The sequence below is a fragment of the Molossus molossus genome, unplaced genomic scaffold, assembly GCF_014108415.1.
Source record: "Molossus molossus isolate mMolMol1 unplaced genomic scaffold, mMolMol1.p scaffold_m16_p_12, whole genome shotgun sequence".
NCBI lineage: Eukaryota > Metazoa > Chordata > Mammalia > Chiroptera > Molossidae > Molossus > Molossus molossus.
In genome coordinates this window covers 98,419,789-98,438,408 of record NW_023425347.1, presented here as the reverse complement: position 1 = coordinate 98,438,408, position 18,620 = coordinate 98,419,789, and the positions used below count along the sequence as shown (strand labels likewise).

Here is an 18,620-nt window from a genome sequence, read left to right as displayed (position 1 = left end):
CCCTCTAAATAGTATGTATTCTTTCTATATATGTATGTATGTATAAATTTATAATGTATATTAATTTATAATGTAATTTATACTATTAATAGAGTAACTGATAATTTATAAGAGTAAAATTTATAGTAAGTAATGTGTGAGCAAAATATAGTTGAATAGTAGTTTTACTGCTATAATACTGTAGAGTTCCAGTTACTATAATATAATATGAAGAGTTGAATTCATATTCAACACAAATTAAATGTCATTGACATAACACTATAAGAGACATGATTCCTGAACCCTTCCTCTAAATGTGCCCTTTTTTTAAAAAAAACTTTTTTTTTTTTATTGATTTTAGAGAGAGAAGAAGGGAGAGGGAGAGAGTGTTAGAAATATCAACGAGAGAGAACATCAGTTGACCACTTCCTGCATGACCCCACTGGGAGAGTTGGCCTACAACCTGGGCATGTGCCCTGACTGGGAATTGAACAAGTGACCTCTTGGTGCATGGGTTGACACTCAACCACTGAGCCACACCAGCCAGACCAAATGTGTCTTTCTTTCCGAGGAAATATTGTTGAGATGCTACAGTTCAGGGACTATATAGATAAGAAGAATATAATTTTGAGGGCAAAAAAGGGAAAAGAGGATAATGTTAATTTGTTTAGCAGTCCTGGATAGCTTAGTGCTTCTCTGATTTATGCTATTCATGTCTCTCTCATTCTGTTTCTGTAGTTATGTGAAGAACTATTTGAGAAAATCAATGACAACTGTAATGAAGAAATGTCCTACTCTGTAGAGGTGAGTTCAACTGTGCGTTAAAACCAGAGGCCTCCATACTCCATTGCCTCAAACGTTGCTTTTAAATGACTCTAAGTTATGACTGTGCTATAGATCACTTAACCACTCCCCCAATTTTGTACTTTTAGGCTATTTCTAAGTTTTGGTTATAAAGAAAAATGTTGCAATTAAATCCGTATTTATTATTAATATTTTAAAATCCTCACCCAAGGATATTTTTACGTTTATCTTCAGACAGAGTGGGAGGGAGGGGGGAGAGAGAGAGAGAGACAGACAGACAGACAGACATCGATGTAAGAGAGACACATCGATTGGTTGTCACTCGCACCACCCCAACCGGGGCTGGGGACAAACCGCAACTGCTGTACATGCCCTTGGCTCGAATTGAACCCGGGACTCTGGTCTAACCGCTAAGCCAAACAGGCCAGGGCTAAATCCTTATTTTTAACTCTGGCATTAATTTAATTTATTTTCTTTGCATATATGTTGGTTGTCAAAAAATGCATTTGAATTTCCGAAAGAAGCCCCATCAGGGAACTATAAGCATTCATTCTGCCCTTGCAAACTTAGTATTTTCAGTTTTTAATCTTTGCCAATTTGATAAGGGAACATTTCTCACTGTTATTTAAATTTGAATTTCTTTGAATATTAGTGAGGTTGAACATCTTGTAAATGATGCCTGTGTCCATTTACATGTTGAAACTGCAATGTTTTTCTTATATATTTGTGTGAAACCTTTTCCTTTAATATTATTAATCATGATTTTTGACAGACGTAAGTTTTCGCAAACATATATAATCAAATTCCCCCCTTCATAATTGCTTATAATCTTGGAAAGTTTTTCTCCATCTGTTGTATACACTAGCTCTTTTAAGAAGAGGTTTATAGAATTACTTGATATATATTACTTTATTTGATAAATATTTTCACTTTTTTGTATGTGCTTTATGAAGCTATTATTTTACACCTTCCTTATTTTTTGGTATTTAATTTCATAGTCACTAATAATCTTAAAGTGTTTAGACCCCACACATGTATGGGCAATTAATTTTCAATAAAGGAGCCAAAAACATACAACAGAGAAAGGAAAGTGTCTTCAGTAAATGGTGTTCAGAAAACTGGCAAGCTGCCTTCAAAAGGATGGAACTAAGCTGCTATCTGACATCATAACATAATGTTCAGTTAACAGCCTATTCTGAGAAATCAAGTTGCTTTTAAAGAAAACTAATTTTCTTTATTTAAAAAAAAAAGTTTATATTTGATTATCTTTAGGGCTGACACAATTCCTAGATGATCTACTTAAATGCTTTGGGTTTTTTTCTTTAAAGTGTTGCATAAATTGATAAACTTTAAATAATTATGACCATTTTACACCAAAAGGGGAATGTGCTGCTCTAACAATATTTTTTGTTAAAATGAATTTTCTTGTCTTACCCTGTAACTTCTGTTTTGAATCATGTGACAGAATTTTTTGAGCTTGTAGGTAATAACAAATGAGCCATTTTCTTTCATACTAGTCCCAGTTCATAGACTTATTTGGAGTGCAGCATAGATCCCTAGTTCATACTGTGTTTCCTTAAATATATGGGAACCACACCATATATTGCTGTTTCTGGAACACACCAGGAATGTTCCTACTTTCAGGTCTTTACTTTTTCTTCTGCTTGAAATTTTCTTTTCCTGGATATCTTTTGGCTAGGTTTTTCACCTCCTTCAGATCTTTTGTTCAAATTTTACTGTCTCTATGAGGCTTACCTCGACCACCTTATATAATACTGCAACTTGCCTTCCACCCAGCATTCTTGATCTCTCTTGCCTTGTTCTTCTCCCCCCCGCCCCCCGTAGTACTTACCACATTCTAACCTATTTTATATTTTTACTTATTTTTTATGTTGTTTATTTTCAGTCTTCCTAGCATCATAAGCTCACTAGTGCAGGGGTCTTTGTCTGCTTTATTAACTGATGTATGTCAGGTGTCTAGAAAGACCTGGAAATGCCTAGTGCTTAATAAATTGAATCTGCCAAGTCTATAATGGTTGGTTCATTCAGAAGTAAAATCAATAGTGATTACGTAGATGGATTTGCACATTAGAGAAAAAGTAATGGAGCACATCAACCTTGACCAGGTTTTTTTGGGTCCTCTTAACCTTATACCTGTGTGAAAAGAGATAAGTTTTCCAAGAAGATGTATTATTTTCCTGGGATTCAGGATTGTATGTACAAATTTAAATACATGAGAATGATTCAGGTACCATCTCACTTTCTAGGGTGACAGGCTTTTAGAAAGATTATCCGTTGTCCTCCTGTTTTACTCTCTTAAAAGATCGTGATTTTATCTTTCAGCATTCTCATTTTTTAAAAAACTAATTTTGAAATATAGTGTAAAAATACAGTCAGATCTGAGACTGAATAAAAGAAAAAGGCAATAGAAAAAGAGATAAGGTTCCATCTGAGATACACTAAAAATGTGTTGATAGAAATTTAAAGTTGAAAAATATAGAAGTTATATTGTATGCTTGAGTAGCTCAATGATAGAGAAGTGCCTGATTCCTAGGGAAGCATCATAATTAGGCTTACTGTGGTGAATTTACCCCAGTTCAGAGCCTTGTTGCTTAGAAATCTGATCTTACAGATACCTCAGGATCAGAACCATCATTCTTCAAAGTCAGACTCTTGAGTGAAGCTCATTTGATTGATGTTAAGAAACCAACAGATTGTTTTGTTACTTTCCTATGAGGAATAACTGTTACCCAGACCGGACACTCATGTGAACAAGAATGGTGTATTATCTTCCTGTGGGCAGACCTCTGTTGAAATGCTGGTAGTTTTTTGGTGAGGGTGGAATTTGAGGGAGAAGAGTTGATTAGACAAATGTTTAATTGCTTCAGGTGAAGAAATGATAACTTAGCACATTCATCTCCATGATAGGTAGGAATGGTCCTGCTGATAGGACAAGAATTTCTGAATTATATTGTCTGAGACTTCTTCCACTCTGAGGCTTGGATAGGTCCTGCCTGTGCCGGACCAGCCCTTACCACTTCTGGTAGACATACTGTTTTTGTCCATCATCAGTCACACTGTGGCCAGTCTTAAAGTATTAGAGTCGCTGGTCACTTTTGTCTTTAACTGCTCTGGATTATTGATACTGTTCCTTGGTTTTAACACTAATTAAGAAATCTTGGCCCTGGCCGATTTGGCTCAGCGGTTAGAGCGTCGGCCTGCGGTACAGAGAGACCCGGGTTCGGTTCCCGCTAAGGGCACGTACCTCGGTTGCAGTTTGTCCCCGGCCCTGGTTGGTCGTGCGGGTGGCAGCCACTCGATGTGTCCCTTCACATCGATGTTTCTCTCTCTCTCTCTCTTCCTCTCTCTCCCTCCTGCTCTATCTGAACAAAAAATAGAAAAATGTCCTCAGTGAGGATGAAAAAAAAAAGAAATCTTGTTTCCAAGCTTTTGGAGTAAACTCACTGTAATCCCCAATTATTGAGAACAGCATATATTTTAAAAAATATTGACAACTGATAAGTTGCTACTGAAAATGATTTTTCTTCTGCTAGAACAGGTAGCCACTGTGTGCTAGATAGCCTGTTTACCTCTTTTTCCTTCCTGAGAAAGTCAGAAGGCTGGTTGTAACCTACTCAGTGATATATGAGCATACTGTTAATAGAGTAAAGGGGACTGGGACTATGGCATTTCACTTAGTAAAGGTTGCTGATCTCTAATTATAGAGTTTTTAATAAAAGTTTTAAAAAAATCTTTTTAATGTAGAGGATTTTCGCCCTAAGTTTTCATTCACTAATACTTTGTTTCTAGGTGAGCTATATGGAAATTTACTGTGAAAGAGTACGAGATTTACTGAATCCAAAAAACAAGGGTAATTTGCGTGTACGTGAACACCCACTTCTTGGCCCATATGTGGAGGATCTGTCAAAGTTGGCAGTCACTTCCTACACAGACATTGCTGACCTCATGGATGCTGGGAACAAAGCCAGGTATGATAGGAAATAGACAAATGACTGAGGTCTTTGGCACATTTGAGGCCCTTTGTAGATAGAACAGTTGCTGTGTAGAGTCCGCTTATCCTTTGGCTGTGCTGGAGAAATGAGGGCTTCAGCACATTCAGTATCTATCTTCCTATCAAAACAATGTACTGCTGAGACACAATAGAGTTTTGGTTGAGTTTTTCTACTAGGTTTTGGTCAAGTCCTGCTAAAATGTTGCTTATCACATGCCTATGGTAGTAATTGATTCTGGAATAAATGAACGCCTAAAAAGAATGAAAATTAAATGCCTCAGTGGTTTCCAAAGGGACAGCTGGAGTATGAAAAATAATTCTGAGGAGGTACCTTTGGAGTTGGAGGGTAACTTGACAGGCTCATAAACAAAGTGTATAGAGAATAGTTTTTGAGACGGTCTTGCAATCTGTGAATTAAAGTTGTTGCTTGTGATTGTTATGCCTGTAATGTGGAGCCTGCTGTCTCTTTTAACTTTCATTTAAGAATTCCATAGTCACATGGTCACCTTTATGTTTATTTAGGACAGTGGCAGCTACCAACATGAATGAAACAAGTAGCCGTTCCCACGCTGTGTTTACAATTGTTTTCACCCAGAAGAAACATGATACTGAGACCAACCTTTCCACTGAGAAGGTAGGAGAACTTCAGTTTCTGGGCTTGACTTGTGTTGAATTGGGATTTTCAGAAGTCCCTCTTGCTAGCCTCTGCATTTTGTGGAAGGGATTTTTATTTCATGGAGGGTATTTTATAACTTCTGCTTATCATTTTTATTCCTCTGTAAACCAGTTTTGAGTATGGGTTCCTAAGTGAAATTGCAAAAGAGAAAATAGGGTTAAGAAAAAACAATCCAAGACTTTTGCTCTCGAAAACTTCTCTATGCAAGAGAGTTAATTAAGCAGTTCTGTGGAAAGGAAATCCTTCCTTTTCTTCTTCCTGACTGGAAACTCAGTAATTATCTTATTAGCTTCTTTGGTCTGTGTATTTTATTTTTTTAAGCTCTGATAATGTTACTTGGGATTAAGTGTTTAAGCATACCATGGAGCAGATGAGATGTATTTTATTCTTGGAAAGGAAAAAACTGTACAGCAGTTCTGATATTCTTCAAATATCTTTGCTTGTTTATTTCTCATTTTCTACAGTGATGACATAAATATATAGACTTTGGAATTAAAATGCTTGCTTTAGATTCTGGCTCTGCTGCTTTTTAGCAGTGTTACCTTGGGCAAGTTACTTAACCTCTTTATGCCTCAGTTTTCCCAACCTCATAGGATTATAAAGAGGATTAAGTAATATTATAGATTAAGTGCATATAATTGTGCTTGGCACAGAGTCACCACTTAATAAATGTTAATTTTATTGTCATTATTGTTAATAATTCATTTATGTTGAATTCTACTCTGCCTGTATTCCTAAGTAGCATACAGCTGGATTTTTAAATCTGAAGTTAGATTTATTGTACTGGTAGTTATAAAAGATCCTTTGCTTATAAAATTAGTACTTTATGATACCAATATCACTAAAAACTAGAATTACCTTTTACTTGGTGACTTATTTTTTTCTTTAGCTGAAAATTATTTTTTAAAGTATACTCTTTAATATAGGTGATCAAATAACTTGACACTGCTTAGCCAGAGGTTACAGTATTAATGCTATGTAGCAGTCAGTATTCCTCTGAATGGCACCAAGGAACGTCTTATGTGGAAGCATTTTCTTTTCCTATGATGTCCAATCTACAAAAATAGTAATGTTAATCCCATAACCATAGCTTCCATCATAATTCATTTTAGATACTTTTGTCTAAACTTTCCTGAAGCATTTTTTAACAGCTTTATTGAGGTATTATTTAAATACAATAAACCACATATTTCAAGTATAAATCTGGATCACATATGTATACACCTGTGAAAGCAATACTACAACCAGATAACCAGCATTTCTAGTAGCCTGCAAAGTTGCCTCATGCCCCTTCGTAATTCAACTATATTCCTTCTTCCACCCCCATCCTCAGGTAATCACTGATCTACTTTCTGTCACTATAGATCAATTTACATTTTTCAGGATTTTATGTAAATGGAATAATATAGTATACTATTTTTTGTCTGACCTCATTGCTTAGTATAAAGATTTTGAGATTCAGCTATGTTGTTGTGTGTATCAGTAGTTTATTCATTTTCATATTGATGAGTATTCTATTGTATAGATGATATTAATTCATCTGTTGATGGGCATTTAAATTATATCCACTTTTTGATCTTACAAATGAAGATGCTATGAACATTTGTGTACAAATCTTTGTGTGGATATTTGTTTTTGTTTCTCTTGATTAATACCTAGGAGTAGGATGGTTGAGTGTTATGGAAGGTGTATGTTGAACTTTTTAAGAATCTGCCAAACTGGCCCTGGCCAGTTTTGCTCAGCAGTTAGAGCGTCAGCCTGCAGATCAGGGAGTCCCGGGTTCAGTTTCCACTAAGGGCACGTGCCTTGGTCGCAGTTTGTCCCCGGCCCTGGGGTTGTGTGGGTGGCAACAACTTGATGTGTCTTTTTCACATCTATGGGAAGATAAAGGCAAAAAAAATGTCCTCGGGTGAGGGGAAAAAAAAAAAGAATCTGCCAAACTGTTTTCCAATTTTCATTATGAAATGATATAATGAAACAATATAATTTTATATTCTCACCATCAGTTTTTGAGAGTTCCAGTTTCTGGAAGATTCATTTTTAAATATTTACATATTTATTTATTTATTTTAATACTTATCTGAGGATATATATATTTTTTAATTGATTTAGAGAGAGAGGAAGGGGGAGAGAAAGAAACATTGATGTGAGAAACATGGATTGGTTGCTTCCCATATGCACCCAACTGGGGATCAAACCTGAAACATAGATGTGCTGTGACCATGAATCCAAACCCCATCTTTTGGATCACAGCATGACACTCCAACCAACTGAGGCACCCAGCAAAATGATCACCACAATAAGTCTAATTAACGTCCTTCACTATATATAGCTAAAGAATTTGTTTCTTGTGCTGAGAACTTGTAGATTTACTTTAGCAACTTTCAAACATGCAAAACAGTATTATTAATTGTAGTCACTATACTATTACATCCCATAACGTACTTATTTTGTAACTGGAAGTTTGTACCTTTTGACTCCCTTAGCCCATTTTACCTACTCTACCCCATCCCCCAACTCCTTGCTTCTGGCACTCACCTGTCTGTTCTCTGTATCTGTGAGCTCTTTTTTCAAGATTTCAAATATAAGTGAGATCATGTGGTATTTCTCTTTCTCTGTCCAAGTTACTTAACATAATGCCACTGGGGTTCATCCATGTTGTTACAAATGGAAAGATTTTTTTTTTTAATGACTTCATAATATACCCTTTTATGTATGTACCCCATTTTCTTTATTCATCCATCAATAGATACTTAGGTTATTTCCTATCTTGGCTATTGTAAATAATGGTGCAATGAATATTAGGGTTGCGTATGTTTTTGAGTGTTTAAATTTTTTTGGATAAATATCCAGAACTGGAATTTCTGGATCATACGGTAGTTGGTAGTTTTATTTTTAATATTTTGAGGAACTTTCATACTGTTTTTCTTTTCTTTTTTTTTTTTTATCCTCACCTGAGGACATTTTTCTATTCTTTGTTCAGGTAGAGTGGGATGGGGAGAGAGGAAGAGAGAGAGAAACATCGATGTGAAAGGGACACATCGAGTGGCTGCCACCCGCACGACCAACCAGGGCCAGGAACAAACTGCAACTGAGGTACATGCCCTTAGCGGGAACCGAACCTGGGTCTCTCAGGACCGCAGGCCGACGCTCTAACCGCTGAGCCAAACCGGCCAGGGCTCATACTGTTGCTACAGAGTTTTACATATTTAATGACATATCATTATGTAAAATATGTTTATCCTAAAATTACATCTTTTGAACAAAGATAATTGTTGTGATCTTTGTGTGTGCTCTTTAAATTGACAAAAAGTATATGTTTACTTTGTATTATGTCATATGAGTCCTAATCAATATTTTTTAGTCTTCTCCATGTCTTAATCTTTCAATTTTCTGCCTCTTAATGGTTTCTGCTTCTACCGTGCTTATTTTTGAATTGTCCTAATGTTATTGTTCTTTACCAGGTCAGTAAAATCAGCTTGGTGGATCTAGCAGGAAGCGAACGAGCTGATTCAACTGGTGCCAAAGGGACTCGATTAAAGGTATTTATTTTGCCAAACAAATGGCTTCGTCAATAATTGTTCTATAACACAGGTCAACCAACTGTGGCCAGTAGGCCATATCTGGCCCACTGCCTGTTTTTATAAGTACAATTTTGCTGGGACACAGCTATATCTATTTATTATCTGTGGCTGCTCTTATGCTACAATGGTAGGGTTGAGAAGTTGCGACAGAGACCACAAAACCTTTACAGAAAAATTTTGCTGACTTCTGATCTATAATTTCTAAGAAAGGTTAAGTTATATAACATAATAATTAAGGAGGGCTTCATGGTCCAGGTGAGAGTTTAATTGTATTTTGAGGAACAGACAGACTGGCTAGATGAAAGGAAGGGACTGTAATGGAAAGAGGATACACGAAATCCAGATGTGAGAACAAGTATGGACTCCTAGAGATCTACTTGATAAGAGCAGAAATTCATGTTGGTGAACTGTGGGAAGAAGGCTGCATCTGAAAGTTTTTGGAGCATAATCATCTCAAAGATACTTTAGAACTTTGCGTTAGGCTTGTGGTCCTGGCATGTTATCAAGTAGAGAGGAGGGAAGATTGAGAATTAAAGGAGGTTTTTTGAATTTGTTGTCATAAATAAGCTCATAATGGTAGCATATGTCTAATTTGTATTTCGTCTATTATATATCATGTGACAATAGTAGAAATTCTTAATTCTGTCATGTTTGTAATTGATTTCAGGAAGGCGCAAATATTAATAAGTCTCTTACAACTCTGGGCAAAGTCATTTCAGCCTTGGCAGAGGTGGTAAGTATTATACTTTATTGTAAGGGAAAATTTGTCTGTTCAGCAATGTACTTGTCAGATATTTTATGATTATTTATGACAGCTGTCCATTTTTGGCCCTCTTATGTGGTCTTACCTTTCTTCTTATAGAGCTTTTTGATAAGATACAAGGTATAATAAACTTTGTACTAAAAGTAAAAGAGATTAAGGAGAATGAAAGTACACATAGATGTGTATAAGATAGTGTTAAGGACTAGGTCTTTACAAAGACCTAACAGTTGACTCTTTTTTAGCCTTATTTCATATCTTTCATAAAAACCACAAGTATTTATTGTATATTCTTTTTCTATACAATCCTTTCTAAGTAGGATGCAGTACTTTTTTGGAGTATTTTGAACAGTTTGCCTTGTTAAATGCTATTGATTTGGGGGCCAATAATGTATTTTAAAAGAGTCGATTCTTTCTTATTCCTTAACAGTGGAACACTAAAGCTGAAACAATTCTCTTACAAAGTGCTTCATTACTTACGTTAGAAGCTAAGCAAATGTTAGTCATATGTGTTCTAATTTAGTTTAGTACCTTATTTGAATCCTTAAAAATAATTAAATTCTTTTTTTGCTCATCTCTGAGAAGTCATATTCAATTTAGAACTATAAAATTACACTATTTTCTGTGTGGAGGCTTATCCTGTGTTCTCATTCTCTCTTTGAAATGCTTTCATCTGTAGGATAACTGCACCAGCAAGGTATGGTGGAGATTGATAAAAATGAACTAGCTGTAGAATCAGGTGTGATGATTTTATATCCTTAGCAGGGTGCATGGCACATAAGTAGGAATGGAACCTTCAAAAACATTTTTGTCATTTTCTGGCTCTGGAATTTAGAATTGCTGTTTGGAGTGACCATGAATCATGAGACTTAATAGCAAAATTAATTTAGGGAATATGATGTGCTTTGGAGAAAGAATTCAGAATAAAGGGAAAAAAATTGAGGAAGCTTTTACATTGTGTTATCTTACAATATCTCTTCTAGTGATCTAAAGGGCTGTCTCTTGAGGAAGTCTATGAACTTCTCAAATGGACAATAAAAGAAATTTCTTAAGGGTACCGTTCTAAAAAATAGCTGGCTTCTTGAAATTATTAGGGTATTTTTCTTAAACCTCTTTGTATTATATTTACTTGTTTCCTACGATGAAAAGTCACAGGTTATTTAAATGGTTAAATGTTTTTGTTTTTTTTCTAGTTATCCATGAAGTACAGGCTATAGAATCAAGTTAAAATTCTAACTGCATCTAGAAAACATATTTTGCATCCTTTTTTTTTCTTTTTTTTTTTTATCCTCACCTGAGGACATTTTTCCATTTTTTGCACAGATAGAGTGGGAGGGAGAGAGAGGGAGAGAGAGAGAGAGAGAGAAACATCGATGTGAAAGGGACACATCGAGTGGCTGCCACCCACACGACCAACCAGGGCCGGGGACAAACTGCAACCGAGGCACATGCCCTTAGCGGGAACCGAACCCGGGTCTCTCCGGACCGCAGGCCGATGCTCTAACCGCTGAGCCAAACCAGCCAGGGCTATTTGCATCCTTTTCAATCCAAATACAATAGATTTTTCCTTTCCTTATAGTTCTGTAGAAATACTCTAAAACTTATTAGTGCTGTTTTGCATAAATAATAGATCACCTAACGGTTTGTTCTGAATTACAGAGTAACACTGGGGATAGAAGCAACTGTGGTGAAATATTTTATGTTCATATTTTCAAACATTATTCTCTATTTCTGCAGAAAATAACTTAATAAATAAAAAGTAATACCCCTTTTCTGTTTTTCTCTGCTATTAGAAAAAGCTGCCTTAGATTAAAAATCTGCTATTTGATGTACATTTAAGGGTATTTTTCAAATATTTAATATGAGTCCCAGAACCATGAAGACTGTTAAAACTTATTGATTATTCCAACTTGCCCTGTTCATTTGCTTATCGATTAACATCTGTGTCAAACCGAGGAGAAGTTTGCCTGTATATTTCCCACATTGCTCTGTGCAACAGTAATTTGCAAATGAGTTTTATAATCAGTTTTGTAAAACACAGTTTTGTATTTTGCATTTATCTTATAACTGTAACAGACTGGAAATACATTTTAGTTTTTATGTAACAAGCATAATTTTTAGTGAATTAAGATTGTTATTTCCACTGGGGAGAGAAACAGGATTATTACTCTTTAAACTTAATATTTCATTTTAGAGAGGTTATTGGTGTAAATAATTTTTTTTAATGTAACTACTAAAGCACTTATTTTTTTAAATTACGGATATGAGACAGATGAGATTCATCTGTATAAGAGAGAAAGTAGAAAAGAAATGGCTAAAATTCCAGGGTATTTGCACAAAGAAAAACATTGTAGTTTTATGTATGCATATTCATTTAGCTACCCCTTAATTTAGTCTAATTGACAGACATGGAAAGAGAATGTTTTTGGCAAACTCACACTCTTATTTTTAGAGTATTGTTTGCAGTCATTGTAACTACCTTACTTTACATATTGCAGCATTTTCAGTACTAACCATAGGCAAAGTGGAGTGAGTGGGGAACTAAATAAGGATTAACTGAGGTCTTGCGCCTCAAGGATTTTGTAGTGGAGTGAAAGTTCCACTAGGTTGTAAATGACCGAGTGAGTTCAGGCCTGTGTAATACAGAACCTGCTATTGGAAATGACTTTCTAATGTTGGAATTTGTGTCTGTGGGTAGAGTGGGATGAGATGGAGGGGATATTTTTGATAAGAAGTGAAGCTAAAGTGCTGCCTGCCTACTTCCTTTCCTCCTCAACAAACCAGAGGTTAGCTGCTTAGTATTCCTTTTCTGCATACCTGTGCTTTTGCAAGAACTAGATCATCCTTAGTATAATTTAAACTCAGATTATACCAGGAATGGATTATAAAACTGCCAGTTGCTGGGGAAATGTCTATCGGTGAACTCTGGCTTTTTCCTTAATAGCTTCTTAACTTATCACAACACGTTAGTCAGACAGAAGATACTAGAGCAGCTCTTATCTGCAAAAGATTTTACTTTCAAAGGATATAGCTTCTCCATTGCAGCATTGGCTTTGTAGTAGAGTTTTTTGCTTTATTCTGTGAAAATGAGAAATGTTACAAAGAGAGCAATATAAGTAAATTTTTAATATATATAGAAAATGCATTTTTCAGTCTTTACAAATCTCCAGATTAGCAAATTATATCATTTTCTTAGACCTTCTACTCTAACTCTAATGGTTGGATTTATTTTGGTCATAATTTTCACTCAAAGAATCCAAATGTGTATTTCTTTACAAGAGTACTAGATATGTAACAACCCACTTGATTATTTGGTGGTTGGTCAAGTAAATGCATTGACTGAATGACTCGCTCCTTCCTACACATCCGGCCTGGAATGTACAGGAGTCATATTTTCCCCTCTGTAAAAGTAAAAATTATTGTTTGAGGATTGGGTATTAGATGATATTAAGAAATTACTGTTAATTTTGTTAAGTATATAATGGTCATGCAGTTACGTTTTTTATTTTTTTTTATTTTTTTTTATTTATTTTTTTTAATCCTCACCCGAGGACATTTTTGCATTTTTTGTTCAGACGGGGGGGGGGGGGGGGGGGCATCGACGTGAAGGGACACATCGAGTGGTTGCCACCCGCACGACCAACCAGGGCCGGGGACAAACTGCAACCGAGGTACATGCCCTTAGCGGGAACCGAACCCGGGTCTCTCTGTACCGCAGGCCGACGCTCTAACCGCTGAACCAAACCCGCCAGGGCACGTTTTTTAAAAGTCCTCTGTTACAGATATGTACCTGAAGTATTCATAGGTGAAATGTGGATTTGTTTTAAAGCACTACCAGCCATAAAAGATATGACAAGGCCCTGGCCGGTTTGGCTCAATGGCTAGAGCATTGGCCTATGGTCGTGGGTTTGATTCCCAGTCAAAGCACATACCTGGATTGCAGGTTTGAGCCTCGGTCCTGGTCAGGGTGAATGTAGGAAGCAGCCAATTGATGCGTCTCTCTCATATTAGTGTTTCTCTTTATCTTTCTTTTTCCCCCTTCCTCCTTCTCTTCCACCCTCTAAAAATTAATGGAAAAAATATCCTTGGGTTTAACAACAATTAAAAAAAAGACATGACATGGACAGGATATTAGAGAGTATTATGTTGATGTTAAATTTCCTTTATTTGGTCTTTGAACTGTGGGTAAGAGACTATCCTTATCTGCTAAGGGTTTAGGCATTCAAAGGGCATGATTTCTGCAATTTATTCCAAAATGGTTTAGGAATGAAAAGTATAGAAAAGTGCTTGAGGGATAATTAAACATGATTGGCAAAATATTGAAAATGGTTGGAGCTGCATGATAGATATATGGTAGCTCATCATACAACCAAGAGTGGGGAACCTTTTTTCTGCTGAGAGCCATTTGTATATATATAACATCATTCTCAGGCCATACAAAATTACCAACTTAAAAATTAGCCTGCTATGTTTGGTCAGGCTGATTTGGTGAGGCGTGTTATGTTAGTGTGGTATTGATTTTGACGGCAGTAGGCCGGACATTCCTCACCCCTGGGAAACTGTTGTATATGTTAAGAAATATTTCAAAATAAAATATAAAAAGAAACAACTACTTTATTGCATGAGCTTTGGGTATTGTGAAGAATTGAAGCTGTGAGTATTAAATTTCTATAGTGAGGGTTCCAGTGTAATTTAATTTACTTGGGAATTTTAGGCTAGTTTACCTGTTTTGTTGTTTTTTATCTTCACCCAAGGACATTTATGCATTTATCTTCAGATAGAGCAGGAGGGAGAGAGGTGGAAGGGAGAGAGAGAAACATCGATGTGAGAGACACATCGACTGGTTGCCACCCACACAACCCCAGCCTGTGCCAGGGACAAACCACAACCCAGGTATGTGCCCTTAGCGGGAACTGAACCCAGGACTCTCTGGTCTGCAGGCTGATGTTTTAACCATTGAGCAAAACCAGCCAGGGCTAGTTTGCCTTTCGTGTGAATTTTTCCTTTTTAACAACACTAAAGCCATTTCTTTTTGTTTAATAGAGTAAGAAAAAGAAGAAAACTGATTTTATTCCCTACAGGGATTCTGTGCTTACGTGGCTCCTTCGAGAAAATCTAGGTATGTTGATCACTGGTGTGTAATTATCTTTTTGATTTAAGCTGATTGGATTTCCACACCTCTATTTAAATTGGGTCTTGACTTCAGGACATAAACTGTGGAGTAGTTGTCTTCCTCACTATGCACCTACTTCACACTATTGCTCCTTCTTCCTCTTTGAAAACTCCATGCTCCTTTGAGGCGCACATCATTAGCTGCTACCAGTCCTTACTCATCCTCGCTGATGTTCTAGGACCTTCGTTCCCTGTTTCTTTAGCCCCTCTCCCTCCTTGATGAGAGGGAGGGCGTGAGCAGCCGTGTCAAACATTGCTGCTAGAAAGAAGAGGCTGAGGGGCTCGTGCGGCTCTCCGCGTCGCCAGTGACCTATGTTGCTGAGTGCGGCTTCGGTGGCGTGACTGAGGTCTTGACTGGCGTGGAAAGGGGAAAACTGGACGCAGTAGATTCAGACACCAAGATTTTGAGTACAGTGCCTCACTTGTGGACATTCAAGAAATTTGTTGACTTTTAATTAAATCTTAGGCTCTGAGGTTGTGCTGTCTGATCTGACACATTCAATAAAATTTTTCTAAAATATGTATGTTTTGAGATAATCATGATTCATCTTTTCAGGTGGCAATTCTCGTACTGCAATGGTTGCTGCTCTGAGCCCAGCAGATATCAACTATGATGAAACTTTGAGCACTCTGAGGTACTCCAGTTCGGTCTCAGCAGCTAAGTAGAACACACTGCTATGTTAAGTCATTTTGTCAGGCCATACATTTTCTTAGGCTGTATGGCTAGTCATTTATGTAGGTAACAATCCAGCCTTCTCATAATAGGGAAAATTGGAGGGAAAGAGATTCTTGTTATAATAGAATTGACCTGTTTATGGTTTTCAGTTTCATTGGGAAAGGCAAAAACATTTTCATATGAAAAGTATTAAAATTGTTCAGGTAAGATTTTTGGATAACTTTTAGATAAGTGAACTTTTTTTATAGTTCTCATATTTATAGAAAGAAGTGCCCCCTCTGGTGTTTGTCATTATAGAAATGCTCAAGTCGCAACAAGTACTACAATTATGACTACGTGCAGCATTAAGAAAAAGTAATGACAGAATGTTTACTAGTAATTTCTATATATGAATAGGTTTCATTATTTTAACCCCAAACTATCTACTCTTCTCTCATTAAAGACACTTTTGATATAATGAAAGGAACACTACATAGTCTGACAAATCAGTTTTGAGTCCTTTCTCAGGTATTTATTTCCTTTGTGATCTTGATTAAATTACTTAAATTCAACTGAGCCTTTTTTTCATGTTTATATAAGGTACTATAAAACTTTATACAAATGGGGAGCCCAAGTCCTTCTGATTGAGGCCCAGCCTGTGGACGGTGTGAGGCTGGTAGTGGCCCCTGGCACACCGGGCTGGGTCTTCTGGAGTCGGGTTGCTTGGGAATGCAGCCCAAAGCGGGTGGTAAACTCCATCTAAGGCTAAATAGCGGCACGAGACCAGTAGTCAACAAGTACCATAAGGGAAAGTTAAGAACTTTGAAGAGAGAGTTCAAGAGGGGAAAAAAAACATACACACACACAAAAAACTTTATACAAATGTGTTATGATTAAGGCTCATAAATGTATAAATACTCAAGCTGTTTGCTTTAAAAATAATGGTATGTTACTTATGAGAAGTGGAACATCTGAGGAATGGCAAAAATGTGTCTTTGGATCTAGATATGCCGATCGTGCAAAACAAATTAAATGCAATGCTGTTATCAATGAAGACCCCAATGCCAAGCTTGTCCGTGAATTAAAGGAGGAGGTGACGCGACTGAAGGACCTTCTTCGTGCTCAGGGACTGGGAGATATCATTGATAGTAAGTGAAATAAGAATCAGTACAAAATTTAATCCTTTCCTCTTCAGGGCTCTTCTATTTAAATTTAGATTTACGGAACTTGATGAAGCTAAGTGGTAGGGAAAGAGGTTTTTTTTCTTCTTAAAAACAATGAAAATAATCTCAGAATTTTTTTATATAGTATGCACCAAGATATCCATTTGAACTCATGAAATAAATTTTTCATGAATATATTACTACTTGTATTTTCATTAGATTTCTATTTTAGATCAGTAGTGAAAAATTTATTCTCACTGAGAAACTAGTTACTTTGTACAAATATTACTTGAAATTTTGATTTTTGTGTTAGGAGTTTCTCTATAATAATGTAATAGCAGTGATATAGGTGCGAATGCTCCCCACCTTGCTCCCTATGAACATATGACGGGAAATAATCAGTTCATCTGAATTTCAAGAATTAGACTTCCAGAGAATATTGTCTTACAGTGTTGTCTTAAAATGAATCTAATTTTAATCTAATTCATTTGGCTTAAAATGAATCTGCTTGTGTCTTATTAGGCATAATGTCTAATCAAAAGTTCTTTTAAGTGAGTTAACTAGATTATTCAGACAGAATAGTATTTGGCTTTACTTAATACAGCATGTTTGTGGGGGGTTTTTTAGTGTAAAATTAATATTATATTATTTGGAATTCTAACTTTCAAGACCTCTTCTGGTTTTCTAGTTTAGTTTATCTTACTGACTAGCACTTGGTTTTAGATGAATACAGTTTGTAAAATGGTAATATATTCTGTGTTAATATTTTCATCTCCCCAAATGCCAAAATACTGCTCTGTTCCCTCTCTGTGTCACTACTGAACCTGAACTTTGACCCTTCTTGTATTTTCCCTCCTGCTTACCTTCAGTTGATCCATTGATCGATGATTACTCTGGAAGTGGAGGCAAATGTGTGTATTTTATGTATTGGTCATTTCTAGTACTCTGATTTGCTGATCTAACTCTGCTGGATTAGTCTTAAAATGAGCTTTGCATGCCAGCAGTTCTAACAGTGAAATCGCAGACAGAGCATACTGTATGTGGATTCAGAAATGATCCTGTTTTTTCCTGCTACATTTAGCAAAACTGTCTTTGTTGAATTTCAGTTTGTGTCTTGAATCAACTCGAGAGGCTTAAGAATCTCATGTTGCTTCTACCCTCCAGTTTTTCTACTTATGTGATTAAACTGAATCCAGAGTCATAGAATGATGATAGTGATGACAGCAGCTCACATTTATTGAGTGTTTATAATGTGTCAGGTCCTGTTCTAATATCGTGGATATATTATCTCATTTAATCCTGTCAATAACTCAAAAATTTTTATTATGCCAATTTTACTAATGAGGACACTGCTACCTGGAGTTGTTAGTTGGCCATTGAGATCCCATGGTTTCTGTGTGGTTAGGTTGAGTAGTGTAACTTAGAGCCCTAGCTTTTAATCATTATTACACATTTTTTGCTCTTGAGATCTCCTTCCGACCTAATTATTTAATAGAAAAATTATTTTCACTTAGCTGTGTGTATATCTGAGCCTTAGTGTATGTATATATATATGTAATTAATTAAAACAATCACTTTCAATCGTGGAGACTCTGTGATGAGCAGCTCTGTGAATATTGGATTAGCACTCACCTGTTCTTACACTAAGTTGGCTTTCTTCACATCTTGGGCCTCAGCTTGCTGACTTGATAGTTAAGTAAGCTCATTTGTCTTTTTCATGAAATACAAATTAAATTTTAAAAACTTATGTGAGTAAAATTTGTGCTTAAAATGAGGACATTTAAAAAAGGATCACATACTAATCTTTCCATATAT

General features: G+C 36.1%; 1 protein-coding gene across 21 annotated transcripts in view; it reads left to right on the top strand.

The window, feature by feature from the left end:
- KIF1B (kinesin family member 1B) overlaps nt 1-18,620 on the top strand; it is a 146,137-nt gene that overhangs the window by 47,522 nt on the left and 79,995 nt on the right. For 8 of the 21 annotated variants that reach the window (XM_036255557.1, XM_036255570.1, XM_036255562.1 and 5 more), the window contains 10 exons: nt 718-783; nt 4,594-4,772; nt 5,318-5,429; nt 8,936-9,013; nt 9,723-9,788; nt 10,495-10,512; nt 14,859-14,934; nt 15,544-15,622; nt 16,648-16,790; nt 17,675-17,716. In XM_036255557.1, coding sequence (XP_036111450.1) covers nt 718-783; nt 4,594-4,772; nt 5,318-5,429; nt 8,936-9,013; nt 9,723-9,788; nt 10,495-10,512; nt 14,859-14,934; nt 15,544-15,622; nt 16,648-16,790; nt 17,675-17,716 — 859 coding nt within the window. The remainder of the gene's footprint in view (nt 1-717; nt 784-4,593; nt 4,773-5,317; nt 5,430-8,935; nt 9,014-9,722; nt 9,789-10,494; nt 10,513-14,858; nt 14,935-15,543; nt 15,623-16,647; nt 16,791-17,674; nt 17,717-18,620) is intronic. The other 13 variants (XM_036255558.1, XM_036255572.1, XM_036255571.1 and 10 more) reach the window with 3 other exon arrangements.